The following is a 21,537-nucleotide window of genomic DNA, read 5'->3' on the forward strand; positions in this document are numbered from 1 at the left end:
TGGTGCCCTGGGAAGACCCAGAGGGATGGGATGGGGAGGGAGGCAGAAGGGGGGATCGGGATGGGGAATACATGTAAATCCATGGCTGATTCATGTCAATGTATGGCAAAAACCACTACAATATTGTAAACTAATTAGCATCCAACTAATAAAAATAAATGAAAAAAATAACAAAAAAAAAAAAAAAGAATTGAGCTTTGGGAAGATCACCCTGGCAAGGATGGGAAAGATGAGAGGACTAACAGATGGAGGTGGAGGCAGAGGAGGCTTGGAGGGGCATTACAGTGGCCCAGATGGGATACAAGAAACAGGAGTCTGAAACCAGGAATATGAGGGCCTTCAACATTCCTTGTCAGGATGATGGCTGATGGGCCATGGATCCAAGAAAAGACCTGGATATGACAGAAGTTGCAGAAGAACAGTGGAAAAAGGGAAGAGACGAGAATTGATCTCAGACAACTGGGAGTTCAAAGCTGAGCCTGGAATATTGAGAGGATAATGCTGCCATTGACATTAACAGAAACTGCGCAGTCAGGAGGCCTTCCCATGTGGCATAGATGGTAAAGAATCCACCTGCAATGCGGGAGACCTGAGTTCAATCCCTGGGTTGGGAAGATCACCTGGAGGAGGGCATAGCAATCCACTCCAGTATTCTTGCCTGGAGAATCCCATGGACAGAAGAGCCTGATGGGCTGTGGTCCACAGGGTCGCAAAGAGTCAGACACACCTGAGCAACTAAGGACAGCACAGCAGCACAGTCAGGAAAAGGAACCAGTTTAAGAAAGAATCTAATAGCAGTTTAGAGCTTGAGATCTTCTGGTCCAGCCCTACATAGTTTGCTAAAGAAAAACCCAAGGAGGAAAATGTGGTAGACCTTAGATTAGTCACAAGGTCTCCTGAATCTTACACTGGTCTTGTTTGAAGATCTTCCAGCTTTGGTTTTTTAAGAGCATTATGTAAGACTTTAACTGAATTTCATTTTTATTAAATCATTTAGTACACTCTGTTTTCCAGAAATATTTTATGCTGATAGTTTTCAATTTGAGGCCAACCAAAAAAAAAGTTAACAGAACATTTTGGAGCTCAAAACTATATTGTTAAACACTACTTGTTGATTAAAATGTGCAAAAGAAGGACAGTGCAAAAAAAAAAAAAAAGCCTTTTAAAATAAATTAATAATAAAGATGAGAAAATCTTTAAAAAGATCATTGAATTTGTGACCCTCAAGAGAGCAGATTCAGAGGTGATGCACTGGAATCCAAATTGAATGGATTAAGGAGGTGAGGAGAAGTATGAAGGGAAAGGGAAGAAGCACAGGCTAGTAGCTCAAGCCACCAATAATTTCTTTGGAAGAGTGATCTGAACGTGTTCACAGGTAGAGAAGCAAGTGCTGGGATATGCCATAAGAGGCAGAGAAGGTAAAATCCAGGGTCATATTGGTGGGTTCCACTTGAAAAGTAGGAGAAGATTTTGCCATTGTGAACTGGGAAAATGGCAGAGGATGTGAGACGAGGAGACATTCTGAAGTGTTGAGGGAGTGGAGACAGGACAGAAAGAGTACAAAATTCAGGAAAGGCAGAGAGAGAGAGATGGAGACTGAGAGCTGTCCCAGAAATGTGAGTCCACCATTTGTTTGGAGATCCTTCCTCTGGTAAGACCCTTCATTATCCTCTGTCCAGCCAAATCAGGTTTCCTCCACTCTGCCAAGAAGATATTTGAACTGCCCGCCCTGAGGCTAAAGAGAAGCCACCTTGCAAGCACCCTCCCAGTGTGGCCCAGAGAGTGAGCGTTGCTTGTTTTAAGGACCAAGACTTAGTATCACAGTGGTGCATGTGCCAGCCAGCTCCTGGTTCTGGGGAGACTCTCAGATCTTCCAGAAGAGACAAGGGGTTAAATGCTATTCGCATTTTCAGGGAGAGCCAAGTAGCCTCCCAAAAAGGGATTTTTATCACTATTGTTCACAAAAGCCTGCACAGCGGATCTTGGAGCAGCGCTTCCTCAGATGATTTCCAGGAGCATCTGCCGATTTGATGAAAAATCTGATGCCATCAAAACCCAAGCCAGTGATGACTCACTGCACGCTGTTGTTGTCGGGTGTTTGCTGAGAGCAGCAGCTCTTTCTGGCAGTCCCCCCAACCTGGGACCAGAAGCCAGACAGCACTGGGCAACATACAGCAAGGAGAGGTGCTAGTTTTTGGCATGCTTCTTGCTTCTACCTTCTGTCCTTGGCATCCTGTTCTTCTCTCCTGGAGCCTGAAACCTTCACAAGGACATGTTTTGAGAACCACTGAACCAGACACACACCCTCCCCTGTTATCTTGAGGTTTCTCCAAAGAAGGTCAATTATGAAAGTAATGAAGGATGGAGCTTGTCCCCTTTTTATTTTCTGGGACCTGAATCCTCAGGAACCACATCACTCACAGTATAAGCAAAAAATTGACATACCACAGAAGAGCAATTGCTTTCCATTGTGTTTTCATCTACATCCTTCTTCATCTTTTTTTAATTGAAGTACAGCTGATTTATGACATTATATTATTGTCATGTGTGCAGCATAGTGATTCAATATTTTTATAGATTATGCTCCATTTAAAGTTATTATAGAATAATGGTTGTGTTTCCCTGTGCAATACAATATATCCTTGTTGCTTATTTATTTTACACATAGTAGTTTGAACCTCTTAATCCTATGCCCCTGTCTTGCCCCCCCCACTTCCCTCTCTCCTCTCTCCTCGTCTTCATCTTAACTAGGATTCCAGGGCACTGACCTAGTCCTGCTCATTAGAGTCAAGACCCTCATGTGGGGCTGGACTCAAGCAGAGCCCTCATTCCCAGGGCTCACTCTCCATTGCCCCCTTTTCTGCCTAAACTTAGACATGTCTTGTTACAAAAGCCTGCTGTGGTTTTGTGTCCTACCAAGCCCCAACATATAACCACCAGTTTTTTTCTCTTACTTACATCCCACCCCTGCTCCCTGAACCTGTCACTCTCTATCACACCCTGAGCCTTTTCATTCCTGCCCCCAACAATCACTCCACTCCCTCCAACTTGCCTTTCCACTGCCAGCTCCCCAATTCCTTCTTCTCTCCCTACTCACTTCTCTGTCTCTTCACGTCTCTCCACTGACATTTCCCTCTTCATCCCTTCTCAGCCAATCAGCTATGACGTCTTCAAGCTGTTCATGAAGGCATACCTGGAGGTGGACCTTCCTCAGCCACTGAGCACACACCTCTTCCTGGCCTTCAGCCAGAAGCCCCGGCAGGAGACCCCTGAGCACCCGAAGGAGGGAGCCGGCAACAGCGAGGCCAGTGGCCCAGGTACCTGGACCAGCATCCTCGAGATGGAAGGGAGATTTTGCAGCTCTGACCCACTTGCCACAGGCTCGGGCTGCACTCCCAGAGGGTCCCTTGTGCATGGTAACTTCCCTATGGGGAGGAGGAGGGAATGGAGATCAAGGAACCAGGACTCCAGCCCTCTAAGGAAATCCTGACTGACATCTCTCATAATGCCTGACACTCAGAATCAGAGAAGAGGATGGGGAAGAGGAGGCATAACATGATGTATGGCAGCGGGGTGGGTCTTCCACAAAAGCTGCTAGTTCCTGGGGAGCAGAGTCAGCTTGTGTGCCCTGAGAGTTTTAGAGTTGGGGGAAGGTGGGGTTACTGCCTTTCTAGAGTTTGGGCTGTAATGGGGAAGACATAGCCAACTCCAGTAAGTGAGCATGAACCCAGCAGACACCAGAGACACTGGTATACCCCAAGAGATCCAGACTTTGTGGGGTCTCCTACCTCTCAAAAAACCTAGAGGACAGGGGCTGGTCATGATATCTTCTTTTTATTCCCCAGATTCCGACATACAGAATGCAGATAATGCCGCCAAAGCAGACGAGGCTTGTGCCCCTGATATGGGTGAGTCTTTGGGGGAGGAGCGGGAGGTACCTCATTCCTGGGGGGCAGGGGGAAATCTGACTAGCAATTTTGTCTCCATGTAACAGTATACCCTTGAACAGGTCTCATCTACTCAGAAGGGCACATCAGGACTTCCTACAACTCGTTAGCTGTTTACTTCTGATGGATCTGTCTAGCCAAAGGGGTACAGGGGAAGGAGAATGTGTACAATGGGGGTTTGGGAGAAGGGGAGCAGAGAAAGAGAGACAGAGCCGGAGAGTGTACGTGAAGAAGTGGCTATAGGGCTGCAGTGGAAATGACTGTATCACGGAATGGCTAAGAGCGGGTAGGGCGAGAAGGTGAGAACGTGCTTGGTTGATTTCCAACAATATTTGCATGCACTTGTTTGAACAAGTGGAGAGAAGCAAGAGGAAGCTGGCTAACATTCTTTTGATGATCCATTTGCCAGGCACCTGCTTTTATTGCATGTTTCACCTCGGCCTTTGTAATCACGCCCCTTCACACACTGAGCTGAGGTGTTAAGAGATTCCATACCACTGTGTGACTAGAGAGTCAACCCAGGAATGTTCAGACCCCAAGCTGCTGCTCTTTCCTACACCGAGAGAGGAAGCAGTGGTCTCTCCTGAGATGCCTAGACTAAGGTTTGTCTCCACATAAAGGCACCAGTCTGCTGAGGTCCTAAGGGAATGATCAAGGCTGCACTCCCCCTGGGGCCACTGCCATCATGCCTGGCTGTCTGTGCACCAGCTCTTGGGTCATTATTGATGGAGAACCTTCCCGGGCACGTTTATCAAAGGGAGGCCATTTCTCCATTGACAGGCACTGTCCCAAGGGCAGAAGCTCTTGGAAAGAAAATATTATCCTCCTTGACCTCTGTTCTAAGATATAATACAAATTTCCTGGATACAATCAATTCAAGTTGGGTCAGACAATAAGACTATTGGCTAAGAATCTGGGCTTCAGAGGTAGAGTTCTTGGGTTTGAGACCAAGCTCTGACAATATCTATCTCTGTAACCTTGGGTATGTTTGGATCATGTCTCTGGGCCTCAGTTTCCCCATCTGTAACATGAAATGACAGTAAGTGTTAATATAGAGGTTAAGTGAGTTATGTGTATAAGATACTTACAGTAGTGCCTGGAACAGAGTAAATGCTCAGCAATTATCATTCAGGTCACCTTCCAGAAGTCACCCTATTCTCAATTAATTGTGTCTGCCAAAATCTCTTTCAGTCTATACCCTCAGTCTCCAAATGTATCCACTGGGCATCCCCTTTTCATGGAAGGACCCTCAGGGACTGTATCCTTCCTAGGTTGCTCTTGAACTAAGGGAGACAAACCTTTTTTCCTTTGCATTATTGTTTGGAAAAGATTGATACACATTGGTGAATTCCAGCTCTTAAGATGTGCCCAACAGATAAAGAATGGAGTTTTAATGTATCTGTCTACTTACCTACCTGCCTGCTATAGTCCATGGGGTCACAAAGAGTCAGACACAACTGAGGAACTAATACTTTCAAACCTACCTAGATACCTATCTATCTAAATACATACATACCTGGCAGGATAGATAAAAGATAATGCAGAATGAGAACGACTATAACAGGGACCTGGGAGGAGAGAATTTCTTTTTTTTTTTTTTTTTTTTTTTAGATTTTAACATTTATTATAAGGACCATCATTTTCTCAACCTGAAATTCAAAACAAATGATCCTTTTATGGAATAAAATATTCAAATTCAGATTGCTCCAGGGCTCACATCAGATGCTGCCTGGATTACCCTAATACTTTCAGAAATACAAATTTCTGAAAGAAGAGGGAATACTGTGTTTTTATTTTTTTGTTTTTTTTTTTTTTTTTTAAATATTATTTTATTAGTTGGAGGCCAATCACTTTACAACATTTCAGTGGGTTTTGTCATACATTGGCATGAATCAGCCATATAGTTACACGTATTCCCCATCCCGATCCCCCCTCCCACCTCCCTCCCCACCCGACTCCTCAGGGTCCTCCCAGTGCACCAGGCCCGAGCACCTGACTCATGTATCCCACCTGGGCTGGTGGTCCGTTTCACCATAGATAGTATACATGCTGTTCTTTCAAAACATCCCACCCTCACAGACAGACAAAGGATTAATCTCAAAAATATACAAGCAACTCCTGAAGCTCAATTCCAGAAAAATAAACGACCCAATCAAAAAATGGGCCAGAGAATTTCTTTAAGCAGATGCTCCATGTAGGTCTGATCTTTTTTTCTAGTCATGGCAAAAAGGGCAACTAGAAGGACTGATGAGATCAAAACTCACTTCAGATGGAAAGCAGAACATGGTTGGGAAAGGAGACTTGCCTCTGGACCATAAATTAATCAAATTCCAGGCTTCTCCTAGAGCTTCAGAAAGCAGAATTAGGAGCATCGCTGCGTTCCTGAGGTCTTCACGGCCAGCAGCAGGGCAAGACTACAAAGTTTAGGCTCACCCACTCCTCTGCCTAGCATCTCACTCAGGCGTGCTAGGTCCAGGGCCCACTGGTCAGAATGGATAGGTCATAAATAAATCTTATGTGGAATAGAGAGGGCATTTTATGACATAAATCATTCTATTCTATGGTAGAAAGAAAAGCTTCAAACTGAGAGCTTTGAGATTCTAAACTCTCAGCAAGAAAATCAACTGAGAAAGCTGTCTTCTTCCTTACCCAGGCTCTTCATCCAGAGATTTTCTTAGTCCAAGGATCTGGAACTTCAAGAGGAGCCTGAGAGAAGTTGCACTTCATTCCCTGAGGTTCCAGATTGTCTGGACAGGGTTTTGTTTCTGTGGCTGAAGTTTCTAAGAACTTGGTGAGGGCTATCATTGTGTGATATCTGAGAAAATATAACCAATGACAATAACAGACGTTGGCTGGCTTATGACCCCCATGCTTATTTGCTATATTTGTTTCATTTTGAGTCTCAGAGTAACTTCCAGAGACTCTCTCCTGGAGAAGTGATTTGTCAGGGACTGTTTTCCTCTGCAGAGAGAATGCTAGCCTCCTGTGGTTCAGTCATGAAAGGGCAGTTATCTGACTGCTGGCCCAGTTATCTGACTGCTGGTACAACATTTTTTCATCTTTTGAGACTTGAGATTTTAAGTAGCAAATTCTTTTCCTGTTGGGCCACCTTCCACAAATGTCTTAATTAGATGCCCCTGTTCAGCAGAAACAAGAATGTAGGGACAGGTGGACACTGCAGAGAGGGGCCTCTGCCAGCAAGAAAGAGCCAAGTTCTGGAATCACTTTAGATCAGGCCATCTGTTGAAAATTTCACCCTTTTCCTGGTGCCCCAGCAGAAGCCAGAGGAAGAAACTTAATTCTCATTTGATATGGCCTATGCAGACCTACCAGATCAAGCTCCAAGCTCAGTTCTACAAACACCCACTTTAATTACTCATTCCTGGAGCCAGGTGGGGGCATGGCTGATCCATAAGCATAGCAGAGAGGGCCTTTCACTGAGTCCAGAGGTCAGCTCAGGGCCTCGAGCAGCCTGTCCTTGTCAGTGTGTCAGCTCAGGAAAGGCCGATCTCACCCCTTCCCAAATGCCCAGGACAAAATGGAATAAACAGCGTGAACTTCATTCTTCTGGTTTTTATTTGGTTCCTCAGGCAGTTGAGGAACTGTTTATTTGGTTCAGCAGCTTGGACTGTTGGAGTCTCAAGGAAAATCCCTCCATTTTTAAATTTAAAATAACACATTGTAAAAAAAAAAAAACAACATTTTAAGAATATGGAAAAGCGAAAGAAACAACAAAATCATCTAAATCTTCCAATGCTATCTCACACACACACACACACACACACCCCTATCCTTGTAGGGGTCTTTTTTTTCCATAAATTTTTTCTGAAACTGGAATCAGATTGTATATATATGATTTTGAATCCAGATTTTTCACTTAGCATTATATTCAAAAACATTTTTCATGTCATTCACAACTTTTGTTAAACATCAATTTTAATACAAGTCTGTCTTTTAACAGATGGAAGACTGAGGTTGGGTGTGGTGAGTAAGCCTACTTGTACAAGATCACACATCATTTAGCACAAACCCAGGTTTCTGCTTCTAGTCTGGTATCCTTTCCACACTGCCCAACTGGAAGGCAAGAAGTAATGGAGAGACTTAGAAAGAAGGTGGAACAAGTCAGCTCCGCCCAGGAACCATCACTAAGAAGGGAGTGTGATGTGGCACCTGGATGGAACCTCTGTGCTCTGGAAGAGGATAGTCCCAGACAGATGTGCTTAATGGCTGTGAATTAGGGGTATTTCATGTAAGGTAGCATGAGCAGGTGGAACACCACTAGGACCGTATGCCACTCAATCCTGCACCCCAGCATTTCCACTGCTGGAGTGAACAGTAGGCCAAAGTGACTTAAACAATGGCTCAAGATCCAGTCACAGCTCTGGTAACCAAAACGTCTTTGGAAAAGGATAATGTTGATCTTTTTAATTGAAGTATGGTTGATTTATAATATTGTGTTGGTTTCAGGTGTATAAAGTGATTCAGGTGTACATTTTTTCAGATTATTTTCTATTATAGGTTATTACAAGATACTGGATATAGTGTCCTGTGAGTGCATGGGTGCTAAGTCGCTTCAGTCACGTCCAACTCCTTGTGACCTTATGGACTATAGCCCACCTATGTGGGCTTTATCCTATGTCCATGGGATTCTTCAAGCAAGAATACTAGAGTGGATTGCCATGCCCTCCTCCAGGGGATCTTCCCAACCCAGGGATGGAAACCACATCTCTTAGGTCTCCTGCAGTGGCAGGCAGGTTCTTTACCACTAGCACCACCTGGGAAGCCCATAGTTTCCTGTACTATACAGTAAATCATCATGCTTATCTGTTTTACATATGGTAGTGTGTATTTCTTCATCCCCTCTCCTATTTATTCCTCCTCCCACTCCCTGTATTATTTTTTAGATTCCACAGATGAGTGATATCATATATATCATATATATATATATATGATAGATATATATATAATATTTCTCTTTCTCTGACTTACTTCACTTAGTCCACCCACATTGCTGCAAATAGTATTATTTCATTCTTTTTAAATGGCTGAATAATATTCCATTATATATATACAAACCACATCCTCTTTATCTGTTTATCTGTTGATGGACACTTAGGTTGCTTCCATACCTTGGCTATTGTAAATAGTGTTGCTATGAACATTGGGGTGTATGTGTCATTTCTAATTAGAGTTTTTGTCTTTTTCCAGAAGTGGGATTGCTGTATCATATGGTAGTTCTAGCTTTAGTTTTTTAAGGAACCTCCATACTTGTTTCCATAGTGGCTACAGCAATTTCCATTCCCACCAACAGTGTAGGAAGGTTCCTTTTTTCCCATATATTCTCCAGCATTTATTATTTGTACAATTTTCAGTGATGGCTCTTCTGACCAGTATGAGGTGATACCTCATTGTGACTTTGATTTCATTTCTCTAGTAATTAGCGATGTTGAGCTTCATTTCATGTGCCTATTGGTCATCTATATGTTTTCTTTGGAGAAATATCTATTTAGGTCTTCTGTCCAGTTATTGATTGGGTTCTTTTCATATTAAGTTGTATGAACTATTTGTATATTTTGGGCTTCCCTGGTGGCTCAGACAGTAAAGAATCTGCTTGCAATGAAGGAGAACCAGGTTCGAACCTTGGGTCAGGAAGATCCCCTGGAGAAGAAAATGGCAACCCACTCCAGTATTCGTGCCTGGAGAATCCCATGGACAGAGGAGCCTGGTGGGCTACAATCCATGGGGTCACAAAAACTTGGGCACGGACTGAATGACTAACACACATTTGTCAAATATTTTAAATATTAAGCTTTTACTAGATGCATCATCTGTCAGTATTTTCTCCTGTTCTATAAGTCATCTTTTCATTTTGTTGGTGGTGTCCTTTGCTATGCAAAAACTTGTAAGTTGATTATTATTTTATTTTTTCTTTTGCCTTGGAAAAATTATCTAAGAAAATACTGCTATGATTTATATCAGATAATGTTTTGCCTATGTTCTCTTCTAAGAGTTTTTATGGTGTCCTATTTTATATTTAGGTCTTTAAACCATTTTGAGTTTACTTTTGTATATAGTGTAAGGGTATATTCTAACTTTATTGATTTACATCTGGCTGTCCAGCTTTCCCAATACCATTTGCTGAAGAGACTATCTTTCTCCACTGTATATTCTTCTGTCCCTTATTGAAGATTAATTAGCTTCAAGTGGAGTGAAGTGAAGTTGCTCAGTCATGTCCAACTCTTTGCGACCCCATGGACTGTAGCCTACCAGGCTCCTCAGTCCATGGGGTTTTCCAGGCAAGAATACTGGAGGGGGTTGTCATTTCCTTCTCCGAAAGATCTTCCCAATCCAGGGATTGAACCCAGGTCTCCCTCATTGTAGGCAGACACTTGACCATCTGAGCCACCAAGGAAGTCCTCAAGTATATGGGTTTATTTGGGGGCTCTCTATTCTGTTCCATTGATCTATACATCTGTTCTTGTGCCAATACCATGATGCTTGGATTACTGTACCTCTGAAGTCCTGGAGGGTTATGCCTCCAGTTTTGCTCTATTTCCTCAGGATTGCTTTGGCAATTCTGGGTCTTTTGTGGTTCCATCTAAGTTTCAGTATTTGTTCTAGTTCTGTAGAAAATGTCATGGGTAATTTGTTTAAAAAGTGAAAGTGAAGTTGCTCAGTTATGGACAGAGGAGCCGGGGAGGCTGCAGTCCATGGGGTCGCAAAGAGTAACTTGTTAAGGATCACATTAAATTTATAGATTGTTTTGGGTAGTGTGGTGATTTTAACAATATTAATTCTTCCAATCCAAGAGTATGGGGTATCTTTCCATTTCTTTGAATCATCTTTGGTTTCCTTTATCAATGTTTTATAGTTCTTACCTCCTTTGTTAGGTTTATTGCTAGGTTTTTAATTGCAATTTTAAATGGGATTTAAAAATTTTTTTCTCTTTCTGATATTTCATTTTTAGTGTAAAAAATGCAACAAATTTCTGTGTATTAATTTTTTATCCTGCTACTTTGCCAAATTCATGTATTAGTTCTTTTGGTTTTGCATGAAGCCTTTAGTGTGCTCTATGTAGAGTATTGGGCTTCCCAGGTGGTTCAGTGGTAAAGAATCTGCCTGCCAATGCATGAGGCTCAGGAGACATGGGTTTGATCCCTGGGTCAGGAGGATCCCCTAGAGAAGGAAATGGCAACCCACTCCAGTATTCTTGCCTGTGAAATCCCATGAACAGAGGAGCCTGGCAGGCTTCAGTTCATGGGATTGCAAAACAGTTGGACATGACTGAGTGACTAAACAACAACAATGTAATAAACTATTACATTATCTGCACATAATTTTGTTTTAAAACAGCTTTGTTGAGGTACAATTGGCATAAAATGAATTATACACATTTAAAATGTACAGTTAGTAAGGTTTATGTCTGTATTCATCAATAAAATCAGCACATACCAATATAATGAAGTTATTCATGAACCTCAAAAATTTCCTTAACAGTCCCTTTCTCCCACCCTCCTTATGCTTGTGGTCACTATAGATTAGATTGCATTTTCTAGATTTTATATGAATAGATTGATCCTGTATGTACTTTTTCCCATCTGGCTTCTTTCATTCAGCATAATTTAAAAATTCATCCATGTTGTTGGGTATATCAATAATTAGTATATTTTTATTGCTGACTAGTATTTTAGTATACAGGTAGATATTCCACAATTTGTTTATCCATTCATTTATCAATGGACATTTGGGTTATTTCCAGCTTTGGGCTATTAAAACTAAAATGAATATTCATATACAAGTCTTTATACAGACAGCTTTCATTCCTTTTGAGTAAAGACCGGGAAGTAGAATGTTTAAGAGTATTATGTGGTCTTAATGACTTGACCTCTTTATCATTATGAAATGACTCTCTTTATCCCTAGTAATATTCTTTGTTTTGAAATTTGTAAGAATTTCAAAGTGTAAGTGTGAGTCGTTCAGTCGTGTCCAACTCTTTGTGACCCAATGAACCCACCAGGTTCCTCATAACTGATAAAACCACCTTAGTTAACTAGTGTTACTATAGTATATCTTATTTCATTCTTTTAATGTATTTGTGTCTTTATATTTAAATTGACTTTCTTATAGGAAGCATGTTTGGGGGTCTTATTTTTTAATCCATTCTGACAATATCTGCCATTTAGAGTTTTAGAACATTTACATTTACTGTGATAATTGATGTACTTAGGTTTACAACTACTATATTGCTGCTTTTTTTTCCAATCTCTTCTTTTATTCCCATTTGCTCTTTTTTCTGAATACTTTTAAATTAATTGAACTTTTTATGGTTTTACTTTATCTCCTTTTTTATCTTAGTTGTTTTAACTATGACAATGTACCTTCAAGTAGTAGTATTTCATTTTGCATATACTATAAGAAATTTACAACAACATACTTCTTTTTCTCCAAGTCTTTGTGCTTTTTTACTTCTACATGTTGTAAACAATACAACATGTTGTTATTGTCATAGTTAGCTATCTTTTTAAAAGATTTAGTTAATAAGAAAAATATTCCTTATATTTATCTATTTATTCCTTATATTTATCTATTCCTTATATTTATCTATAAAACATGGTTTACTAGTTTTAATGCTTATCATTTTTGTGTGCAAATCCAGGTTTCCATAGATTGTAATTCTTGTAAAAAGATTTCCTTTACCATTTCTTGTAATGTAGCTCTATATAACTTGTACATTTGAAAAGTTCTTTATTTAGCCTTTTTTTCTAAAGATATTTTGCAGAATCAAGAATTCTAACTTGACAGGTTTTTTTCTTTTAATACTTTTTTAAAGATGTTGTTCCACTGGCTACCTGCTTGCTTTGTTTCTAGTAAGAAAACTATAGTCATTCTTATCTTTGTTTTTCTCTATATCAGGTGTTCTTTCTCTGGTTTCTTTTATGATTTTCTATCACTGATTTTAATCAGTTTGATTTTGGTGTTCCTTGGTGTAGTTTTATATATATTTCTTATGTTTGGGTTTCATTGAGCATCTTGTGTCTGAGGTTCTATAGTTTTTTATCAAATAACAAATCTGGGAAAATATCAGCCATTATTTCTTTAATATTTTTCTGCTCCTGACTCTTCTTTAAGTATTCCAATTACATGTTTGTTTGACTACTTGAAGTTGCCCAACAGCTCACTGGTATGATACTTTTTTTTTTAATATAGTCTTTTTGGCTAGTTTCTGTTGCAATGCTTCAAATTCACTAATCTTTCCTTCTGCAATATCTAATCTGCTGTTAACACTGTTCAGTATATTTGTATTTTTCATTTAACATCATATCTAGACACTTGATGTGACCATCATAAAATATCTTTCATATCTCTACTTAACATGTTAAATCTTTCCTCCGGCTTCTTGGATATATAGAATGTAGTTATAGTAACTGTTTTAAAGTTTTTATTATATCATCTGTATCATTCTGGATATATTTCAGTAGATTTTTCTCATTATTATTATTCATACTTGCTTTGTATACATGGCAATATCTTATTGAATGCCAGACTTTGAAAATTTTACAGTGTTGGTACTAGGTATTTTCGTGCTCCTATAAATATTCTTGAGCTTTGTTTTGGGATACACTTAGGTTTACTTGGAAATAGTTTGACCTTTAGGGGTCAAGCTTTTAAAGCTTTGTCGAATAGGACCAGGGAGGCATTTTTGGGGCTAATTTTGCCCAGTTATCAAGGCAAAACTCTTCTGAGTACTCTACTTAATGGTTCATGAATTATAGGAGGTTTCTACTTTGATTGCTGGAAATAGACAGTATGCCTGGTTCTCTGTGCAGTCCGGGGATTTTTCCCTCTCATCTGGATTCCTTCCCCAGCCTCAGGTAGTTTCCTTTCACACGTGTGCTGATCACTACTCAGATGAGTAATTGAGGGAACTCCCAGCCAGTTACTCAAAAGGACCTTCTGCAGAGACAGCTGGAGTTCTCTCTGAGCAGCTGCCTCCCCTCCAGGGCTCTGCTCTGTGAATTCCACCCACTGTGAGCTCCCCAGACTCCCAGCTCCATCTCTGCAGCTCACAGAGATTTCCAGGACCTCCCTGGGTTTCCCTCCTTGTGCCACAGTCTAGAAACTTTCCAGTCAGTAAGATGTGGCATTTGCAGGCATCACCTCAATTGTTTCCCACTCTTGGGGTCACTCTTTGGTGCTGGCCATATTCAGTGTCCTATGAACTATTCTTTTGTATCTTTTGTCCAATTTTTTCGTTGCATCAGTAGGAGAGTAAAACTGGTCCCTCTTATTCCAACTTAGTTGGCGTGGAAGTCACTATAATAGTTGTTTTATTGAATGAATAATTTGAGGATAGAACAGTAACTTGAGCTACCTAATACAAAGACTTTTTCACATTTGTCTTATATATTTAAGGTTTTCCATAACTTTAACTCCAGTGAGATTTTAGTACTTCTGTTGCATATGTAATTTCATAGCAATTTCCTCCATCTCACTATCCTTGTTTTTATTTCATCCTATTGTGTTTTCGTCTCAATTTGCTCACCCTTGAGGCTTTCTACTCCTGTTTAATAGAGGTTGAACCTTCTTGCAATCTACTGAGTGTCCTGCCCAGTAAGAAATCATTTCGAGAGATATGGTCCCCTGAGATTTCAGGATAAAACTTCCTTTCCTTTTTTTGCAGCTCTGTTTCATGGAATCCATCATGGTGTCTTCATAGGGCCCTTGGTGCAGAGTATGTCAGCGAGTATGTCATACTCTGAGTATGTCAGAGTATGTCTTTTGGTCTCATCCACTGTCCATCTGGGTGATGGGTAATTCCCTTCTCAAGCCACAGCTAACCTCTAGGATCTGGAAGGTTTTCATCTAGCACAGCCCTGTTTGCCTGAGATGAACTGTTTGCCATTGCTTGGCATTTTGCTTCCCTAAATAGTGTACTGGCGGCATTTCTTTCCCCAGCAGGTATTACTGTTGAGGTTGTCATTCCCTCTGCTTATGCCTTCAAAACCCTGTTACGTGGTAGTACAACACTTAGGTTGCATTTTCCAGTACCAGTCTTCCTTTTACTGTTTCCTGTGGTTTTTGTGAGTTGTACCCCTTTATTCAGTATTAAGATCATGGATGTGAAGAGGGTGGGGAAAGAGAGATAGCCCTAAAAGTGCCTCAAAAAAGTATAATTCACACAGTAAAATATAGGTATCTGGTTTTCTGGTTACTATTAATGTTAATAGCATCATATTAACCAGAGGACAAAGAAATGTTTTCCTATTTATTAGTAGTAGTCTAGTCACTTTGTCGTGTCTGACTCTGTGACCCCGTGGACTATAGCTCCCAGGCTCCTCTGTCCATGGAATTTTGCAGGCAAGAATATTGGAGTGGGTTGCCATTTCCCCCTCCAGAGGATCTTCCCAACCCAGGGATTGGACCCAGGTCTCCTGCATTCCAGGCATATTCATTACCATCTGAGCCACCAGGGAAGCCCTCTCCTACCTACAAGAATGAAAAGAAGGAAAATTTCAGAGGGAAAAGTTACTCTACTCCTGTGGTATATTGAGTCACTTTCTGCACTTTCTTTATGCTACTGATTAGGCTTTCAGTAAGTGAAAATTCTTCCTAGTTTCTGGAAATTAGCTGATTGTTGATCCCAGTTTTCTCTTTTGAACTTTCCTCCTTTTTTTTTGTCTTTAAATGCACTTCAGAAGAAAATTGTGAAGGGGTATGTTGGTGTATAACCAATAGTCTGGATTTTTAGAGTCCCAGCTAAAATTACCTCTTTGATATATTCCCCCAGAATTAAGCTAAATGACATTTACCTGATTGATATTACTAAAATTCACTGTCATCTTTTCTAAAAATTTACATAGCATAAGGGACTTTCTTATATGGCTATAAACTCTTTAAAGGGTCAGAATGCAGTTCATTCAAAAAGTATGAAGCTTACAAACTGGATTTCCAGGACCTCTGATTTAATCATATCTTTTTTATTTGATCAAAAGCATCATCCGTGCCTTTGAAGACATTTATATAAAATTCTTGCCTCTTTCATGAAAAGAATGGGGCAACCAGGGTTTCATATTTACTAAACCTTGTGTCCTTGGATGCTTTCATTTTGCATGATGCAGAAACAAAGATCACTGCTAACAACCAAGCAGCTGCGCCCCCTGTGGGAAACCTCGTTGCTCAGTCTTCAGGCTCAGAAGCCCCCATGGTCTACCTGAAGGATGTCGTGTGTTACCTGTCCCTACTGGAGTCGGGGAGACCTCAGGATAAGCTAGAGTGTAAGTACGTGCCCTCTCAAGGGGCTTTGACTTTTTCCTAGAGGAAGACCTAGTGTCCTATCCATCCTTCTAAGCAGGCTGAGGTTGATCTGGGATCCTGGGGGTGGGTCCTGCTTCCTTGAGGGAGGTCTTCTGCCCTGTCACCAGTAGTGACATAAACATTTCCTAGGATCTACCCTGGAACACAGTATGAGTTGTGTGGGGTGGGGGTGCATTTGACACCTTGGTATTGAGAATCCAGATCGGGAAAAGGAAGGGGTCTTTAAAAGAGGTGAAGACTCCCTTTCTCTGCTTGCAGGATTTCCTGAAAGCCTCTAATCAGAAAGCTGCTGCCTCCCCTTAGAAGATTTTTCAAGGGAAGATTTGCAACATCTGTCTTCCTTCCCCTGTTCCATGCCCAGGCAATTCTTTAACTATGAGGAATCCTTTTTTTTCTTGAGACATAACCAACCTCTACCTTGTTAAAGCTTATTTCTGTGTCTTCACCCATCCCAATCCAAGTGTTTTGACCTCTAGAGAAAGAAGACTAGTTAATTAAGGGAGTTGAGCTTGGTTTTAAAAACAAGTCTTCAGAAGGAAAATAATAGCAGAAAGGGAAGCCCACAAAGTGCAGTCTCGCGGACAATCACTCTGGAGACGGTCTCGCTGGCCTCTGCGAGCCTAGAGACAAACTTTAAAACAGGTTATAGGTAGGTCTTGTTTAAAAATATATATTATGTTGGTTTCTCTTAGGATCTTAGGAGACACTAAGGGAAAAGCATACACATTATAGCAAAAGTTAGAATTCCAGTCAATGATCAGAATAGTCAACGAAATAAACATTAGCAAGGAAAAGTCTGGCAGAGGTTAATCCTTGCCAAAAACAAGATGAAACATTTGCTCATTAACCGAGCTTAAAATCTACCCCACAGGTTTGAAGTATTAATAATTGCCAGTCTTAAATGATAATTTGGAAGCAAATGTACCAGATTTCTGTTTGTACTGACTAACGTTAAAAGGGAAATGTCAAATTATTTCCCACATTCGGTTGGATTTGGGGCATTGTATTTGTTCATAACTACCAGAGAGAATATGGCAGACTCTTCATATGAGTGCCTCTCAGAATGAGTCCTGTAATAGTAATAAAAAGAAACTGATTTAAAAACTTTTTCTTATAGAAAAATTTAAATACAGTTAAAAGTAGAGAATTCAAAGAACTTCCCTATATCCATCAACCACCTTCAACAATTACCAGCTTCTGGTCAGTTGTGTTTTATTTATACCTCCTACTCATTTTTTCTGCACCAGATTATTTTGAAGTCAATTTCAAACATCATATAATTTCATTTGTAAATATCTCACTATGTATCTCTGAAATATGACTTTTCATTAAATATAATCACAACACTGTTATCACATCTAAAGAAAATGATTCCTTACTATTTTCAAACATTCAGTTTTCATTATTTTCAGTATTCATTGTTTTCCCATCATGGAAAACAATTCAAACATTGTTTATTCGAATTGGAGGTCCAAGTAAAGTCCATACACTGCCATTGGTTACTATGTTGACTGTTTGCTTATTTTTTTGCCTGAAATTTTTTGTTGCAGAAACTTGGTCATTTGTCCTTAAAGTTTTCTTTAATTAAGTCAAATAAATTCAAATCATCTCAGATTTTAGTGATTGAAACCAAGTTAAACCTTTTAAAAAAATAATGGGGTGTATGTGTGTGTGTGTGTGTGTATGGGAAATGATAGGCTGAAATTCCACCTATTATCAATGTAATAAAGAAAAGCTCAACATTGAACATCTCATTTTTGCTAAGCATTTTAAATGCACCATTAACCTCACAGTAACCCTAGAAAAGTGACACGATTTTTGTCATATATATATATATATACACATATACATGTATATATATATATATATATATATATATATATATGTATCATTTTGTCATTTATATATAAGACAGCATGGAAAAGTTAAATGACTTGCCCAAGGCCATGCTTCTTTAAAAAAGGATGCTTGCTCATACTTCCTTATTCTCCTCCTCACAGTAGGACCAAAGGGGGCTCCACATTAGAGCCACCTGGGCCCAGAGTGTTTCTGACTGGGACATTCAGAGGAGCCACAAAGAATCGGAAGCCCATGACCCTACTTTTAAATAATTTAAACTCCAACCAGAGACACACCACTGTATACACAAGGTCCTGAGACATAAAACATGTAGAAGGAAGTGACAACACAAGGGCAGATTAACAAATTAACCGGAGTGCTGTGACCCTGTGGGTACATCCCGAGAGGTCCAGAGTAGTTACATGAGCGAAGGGTCGGTCAATGGAGGCTCCACGGAGAATGCTGGCATGAGGGAACATTTCAAAGGATAGGAAGGAAATGAAGACATTTTCAGCTCTGCTCCCCACCCTTCTTACTTCTGAGACCACAGACAGAATCTCTACCTTTTAGATTAATTAAACAGCAAGTTTCCAAATCTCATAAATGACCATTTAGTCCTTTCCTCAAAATTCATTCTCAAATCTTTCTTATCCTCCATCACTTCTGTACAGTTAGAAGATGGCAGAGGATGTTTCTGAATCACGTGTTGACATTTTAGAAAAAGAAATACAGTAGCTTCTATAACAGTAACTACTTCATAATATTATTGAGGATTAAATAGTAATAGTGATAGGTACATAAGATGATATACATATTAAATGCCATATATAAATATTCATTAATGAAAGAAAATAAAAATAACATCTGCTGAGTGCTTTCTACATTCCAGGCACTATAGATTCTGGTGTATCATTTATGTATTAGTCTTCATTTGAAAAAAGACTTAGGGTAAAGAAATTATTTTCATCTCCATCTTACAAATGAAGAAATTGAATCTAAAGAAGATAAATGACTTATTTGATGTGCTCGAGGTGGTAGGACAGGGCCATGGTCTGAAACTGTCTAACTTCACACCCTTCCTATGGGCAGTGGAAGCAATGCCCCATCTGTCACTCCAGCGTCTGCCCACCACCAGCAGGGCATCTGCTTTGCGTTGTTCCCATGATGCTGAAAGGTGTGAATGCTCCATAGGGAATCACACTCAGGATCCAGATCTCATCAGCCACAGAGTTATTGCTCAGACAATCCTAGAAGCCAGGTGGCTTGGTTCTCCTCCCTCTTCCCACCCTCTCTGTAAGGAAGCAGACTTTGTGGCTTGGAGGGTGGGTTAGCTGGCTGTAACAGACTGTGCCCCAGTGATGGTCAGAACTGACCTAAAAACTGGCATCAAAGTCTCAGCCCATCCCTGGTGCCTGGAAGACCTCCTCAAGCCTCGCCTTTGTGTTTCTTGCAGTCATGTTTCGTCTCTATGATTCGGATGAGAACGGTCTCCTGGACCAAGCGGTAAGCGCTCCAAATATTCCTCCAAGATCCAAGAAAGGCTAGGAGAGAGGGGAGCAGGTGAAGGGAGAGTTCAAAAACTCCCAGTTCCACCATCATCAGAATAGCTGTGTCTCAATATGAGCTGCAGAGATTAATAGAAGCCCCCTCCTTCTACATCCAAAGAGCTGGGCCAGAGGAGAGTGAATGCCAGCTTTCTTTTTCATTCCAGAAGCCCAAATTGCAAAATCTCAGATTGGGGAGATGTAAAATCTAGCTAACTTCCCAGATGGTTCAGAAATTCCCCCTTCAGTTTCCTGCTGAAGTTCCAGAGTGGAGGAAAGGAGGTGGGGAGAGGCAGTGAGACCAGGGCAGGAAGACAGGAAGAAGACAGGTAACTTCTGGTGAGCATGCCCATCACCCTTGCCTTCTTCTCATATCCTAGGCACTAGCACTAGGAGTCTCACTCTATCTTCTCTAAGCACATCATCCCATCCCACCAAACCTGGGAAAGCCTGAGTCTTGCCCCCACCTTCTGTCAGGAAGAGGCAGGAATAGAGTGGGGATCATAGGGTGAGAAGAAGGGCAGAAAAGGAAGAAGGCAGAGAGTGGAGAAGGCAGATAGAATCAGACAGGTCCTGTTCTCATGACTGGCAGGGTCAGAGATGGGATGCATTCCCAGAAAGGCTCTGAGGTTGAGGTGCATGGAGCTGAGACAGCCCAGAGGGAGGAAGAAAGGGAAGCAGTCCACTAGACCAACTGCCTCATCCAGGTTCCCCCTCAACCCCAGATGGTCTTAATGGGATCCCTATACCCACATTTCAGTGCTGTGGGTTGGATCATGCAAGGGAACCATCGGAGAATCGTGGACACTTAAAACATTTGTTTAACACCCATTGATTATCTCGTATATGTCAGGCACTGGTCTAAGCCCTGGGGATGTATCAGTGAGCCAATGGAAAGAGATGCAGGTCCTCATAATGCTTTCATTCTAACGAAAACACGCACACTGCAAAGTGTAGTCAAGTATGTGTTAAATATACCTGTGTGCTGCTGCTGCTGCTAAGTCGCATCAGTCGTGTCCGACTCTGTGCGACCCCATAGACGGCAGCCCACCAGGCTCCTCCACCCTTGGGATTCTCCAGGCAAGAACACTGGAGTGGGTTGCCATTTCCTTCTCCAATACATGTGTGCTAGAGGAAGACAAAGAAGGGAAAGGAAGTGTTGGATGAGCTTCAGTTTTAGCAAGAGGAGCTAAGGAAGGACTCCCTGAGGGAAGGACATCTGAGCAGATACTTGAAGGATTTGAAGGGAGTGAGTCATGGGGAAGCGCCTTCCAGGCAGAGGGAGCAACAAGGGCACAGGTCCTTGAGGGGTGCCTGGAATGTCAGCAGATTAAGGAGGAGGCAAGAATGAGTGGGGCAGGAGGGGTGAACAGATGAGGTCAGAGAAGTAATGAGAAGGGACAAGATATCTGCAAAGCATTCTCAAGCCTTAAAGGTGATTACAAGGGTTTTCTGTGAAGCGGAGAACCATTGCAGTTTCTGAGCAGACGAGTGACATGATTGACTTAGGTCCTCATAGAGTGTTTCTAGCTGCTGTGTTGAGTCTAGACTGTAGGAACATAGGCAGGGATACCAGTTGGGAGGCTGTAAAAATAAGCAAGATAAATGATGGTAACTTGCCTTCAGGGTAGCAGCATTGCAGGTGGTGAGAAGTGGTTAAATTCTGCATCTGTTTGGAAGGTACCATTGGTGAACTGAAGCAAGTCTCAGAATAGTTCTCTGTCTCTCAACTTCCCATCAAGACCCCTTGGTAGTTGGATATCCAGACTCTGTCAACACTCCCAGTAATGGAGAATTCACCTATTACCTTAAAACAGCCAATCCACTGCTGAGGATGATGTTAGAGAGGGCACCTTTCGGGCATCAAAGCCTCTAGTCCACCAGGGAAATTT

The 21,537-nt window shown here is 41.1% G+C and overlaps 1 protein-coding gene across 3 annotated transcripts in view; it reads left to right on the forward strand.

Moving 5' to 3' along the window:
- Positions 1 to 21,537, forward strand: part of DGKG (diacylglycerol kinase gamma) — a 210,196-nt gene that overhangs the window by 66,162 nt on the left and 122,497 nt on the right. For all 3 annotated transcript variants that reach the window (XM_065942306.1, XM_065942308.1, XM_065942309.1), the window contains exons 4-7: positions 3,152 to 3,317; positions 3,846 to 3,908; positions 16,067 to 16,222; positions 19,555 to 19,604. In XM_065942306.1, the coding sequence (XP_065798378.1) occupies positions 3,152 to 3,317; positions 3,846 to 3,908; positions 16,067 to 16,222; positions 19,555 to 19,604 (435 nt within the window). The remainder of the gene's footprint in view (positions 1 to 3,151; positions 3,318 to 3,845; positions 3,909 to 16,066; positions 16,223 to 19,554; positions 19,605 to 21,537) is intronic.

Source organism: Muntiacus reevesi, chromosome 8 (assembly GCF_963930625.1).
Source record: "Muntiacus reevesi chromosome 8, mMunRee1.1, whole genome shotgun sequence".
In the NCBI taxonomy this organism is placed as follows: domain Eukaryota; kingdom Metazoa; phylum Chordata; class Mammalia; order Artiodactyla; family Cervidae; genus Muntiacus; species Muntiacus reevesi.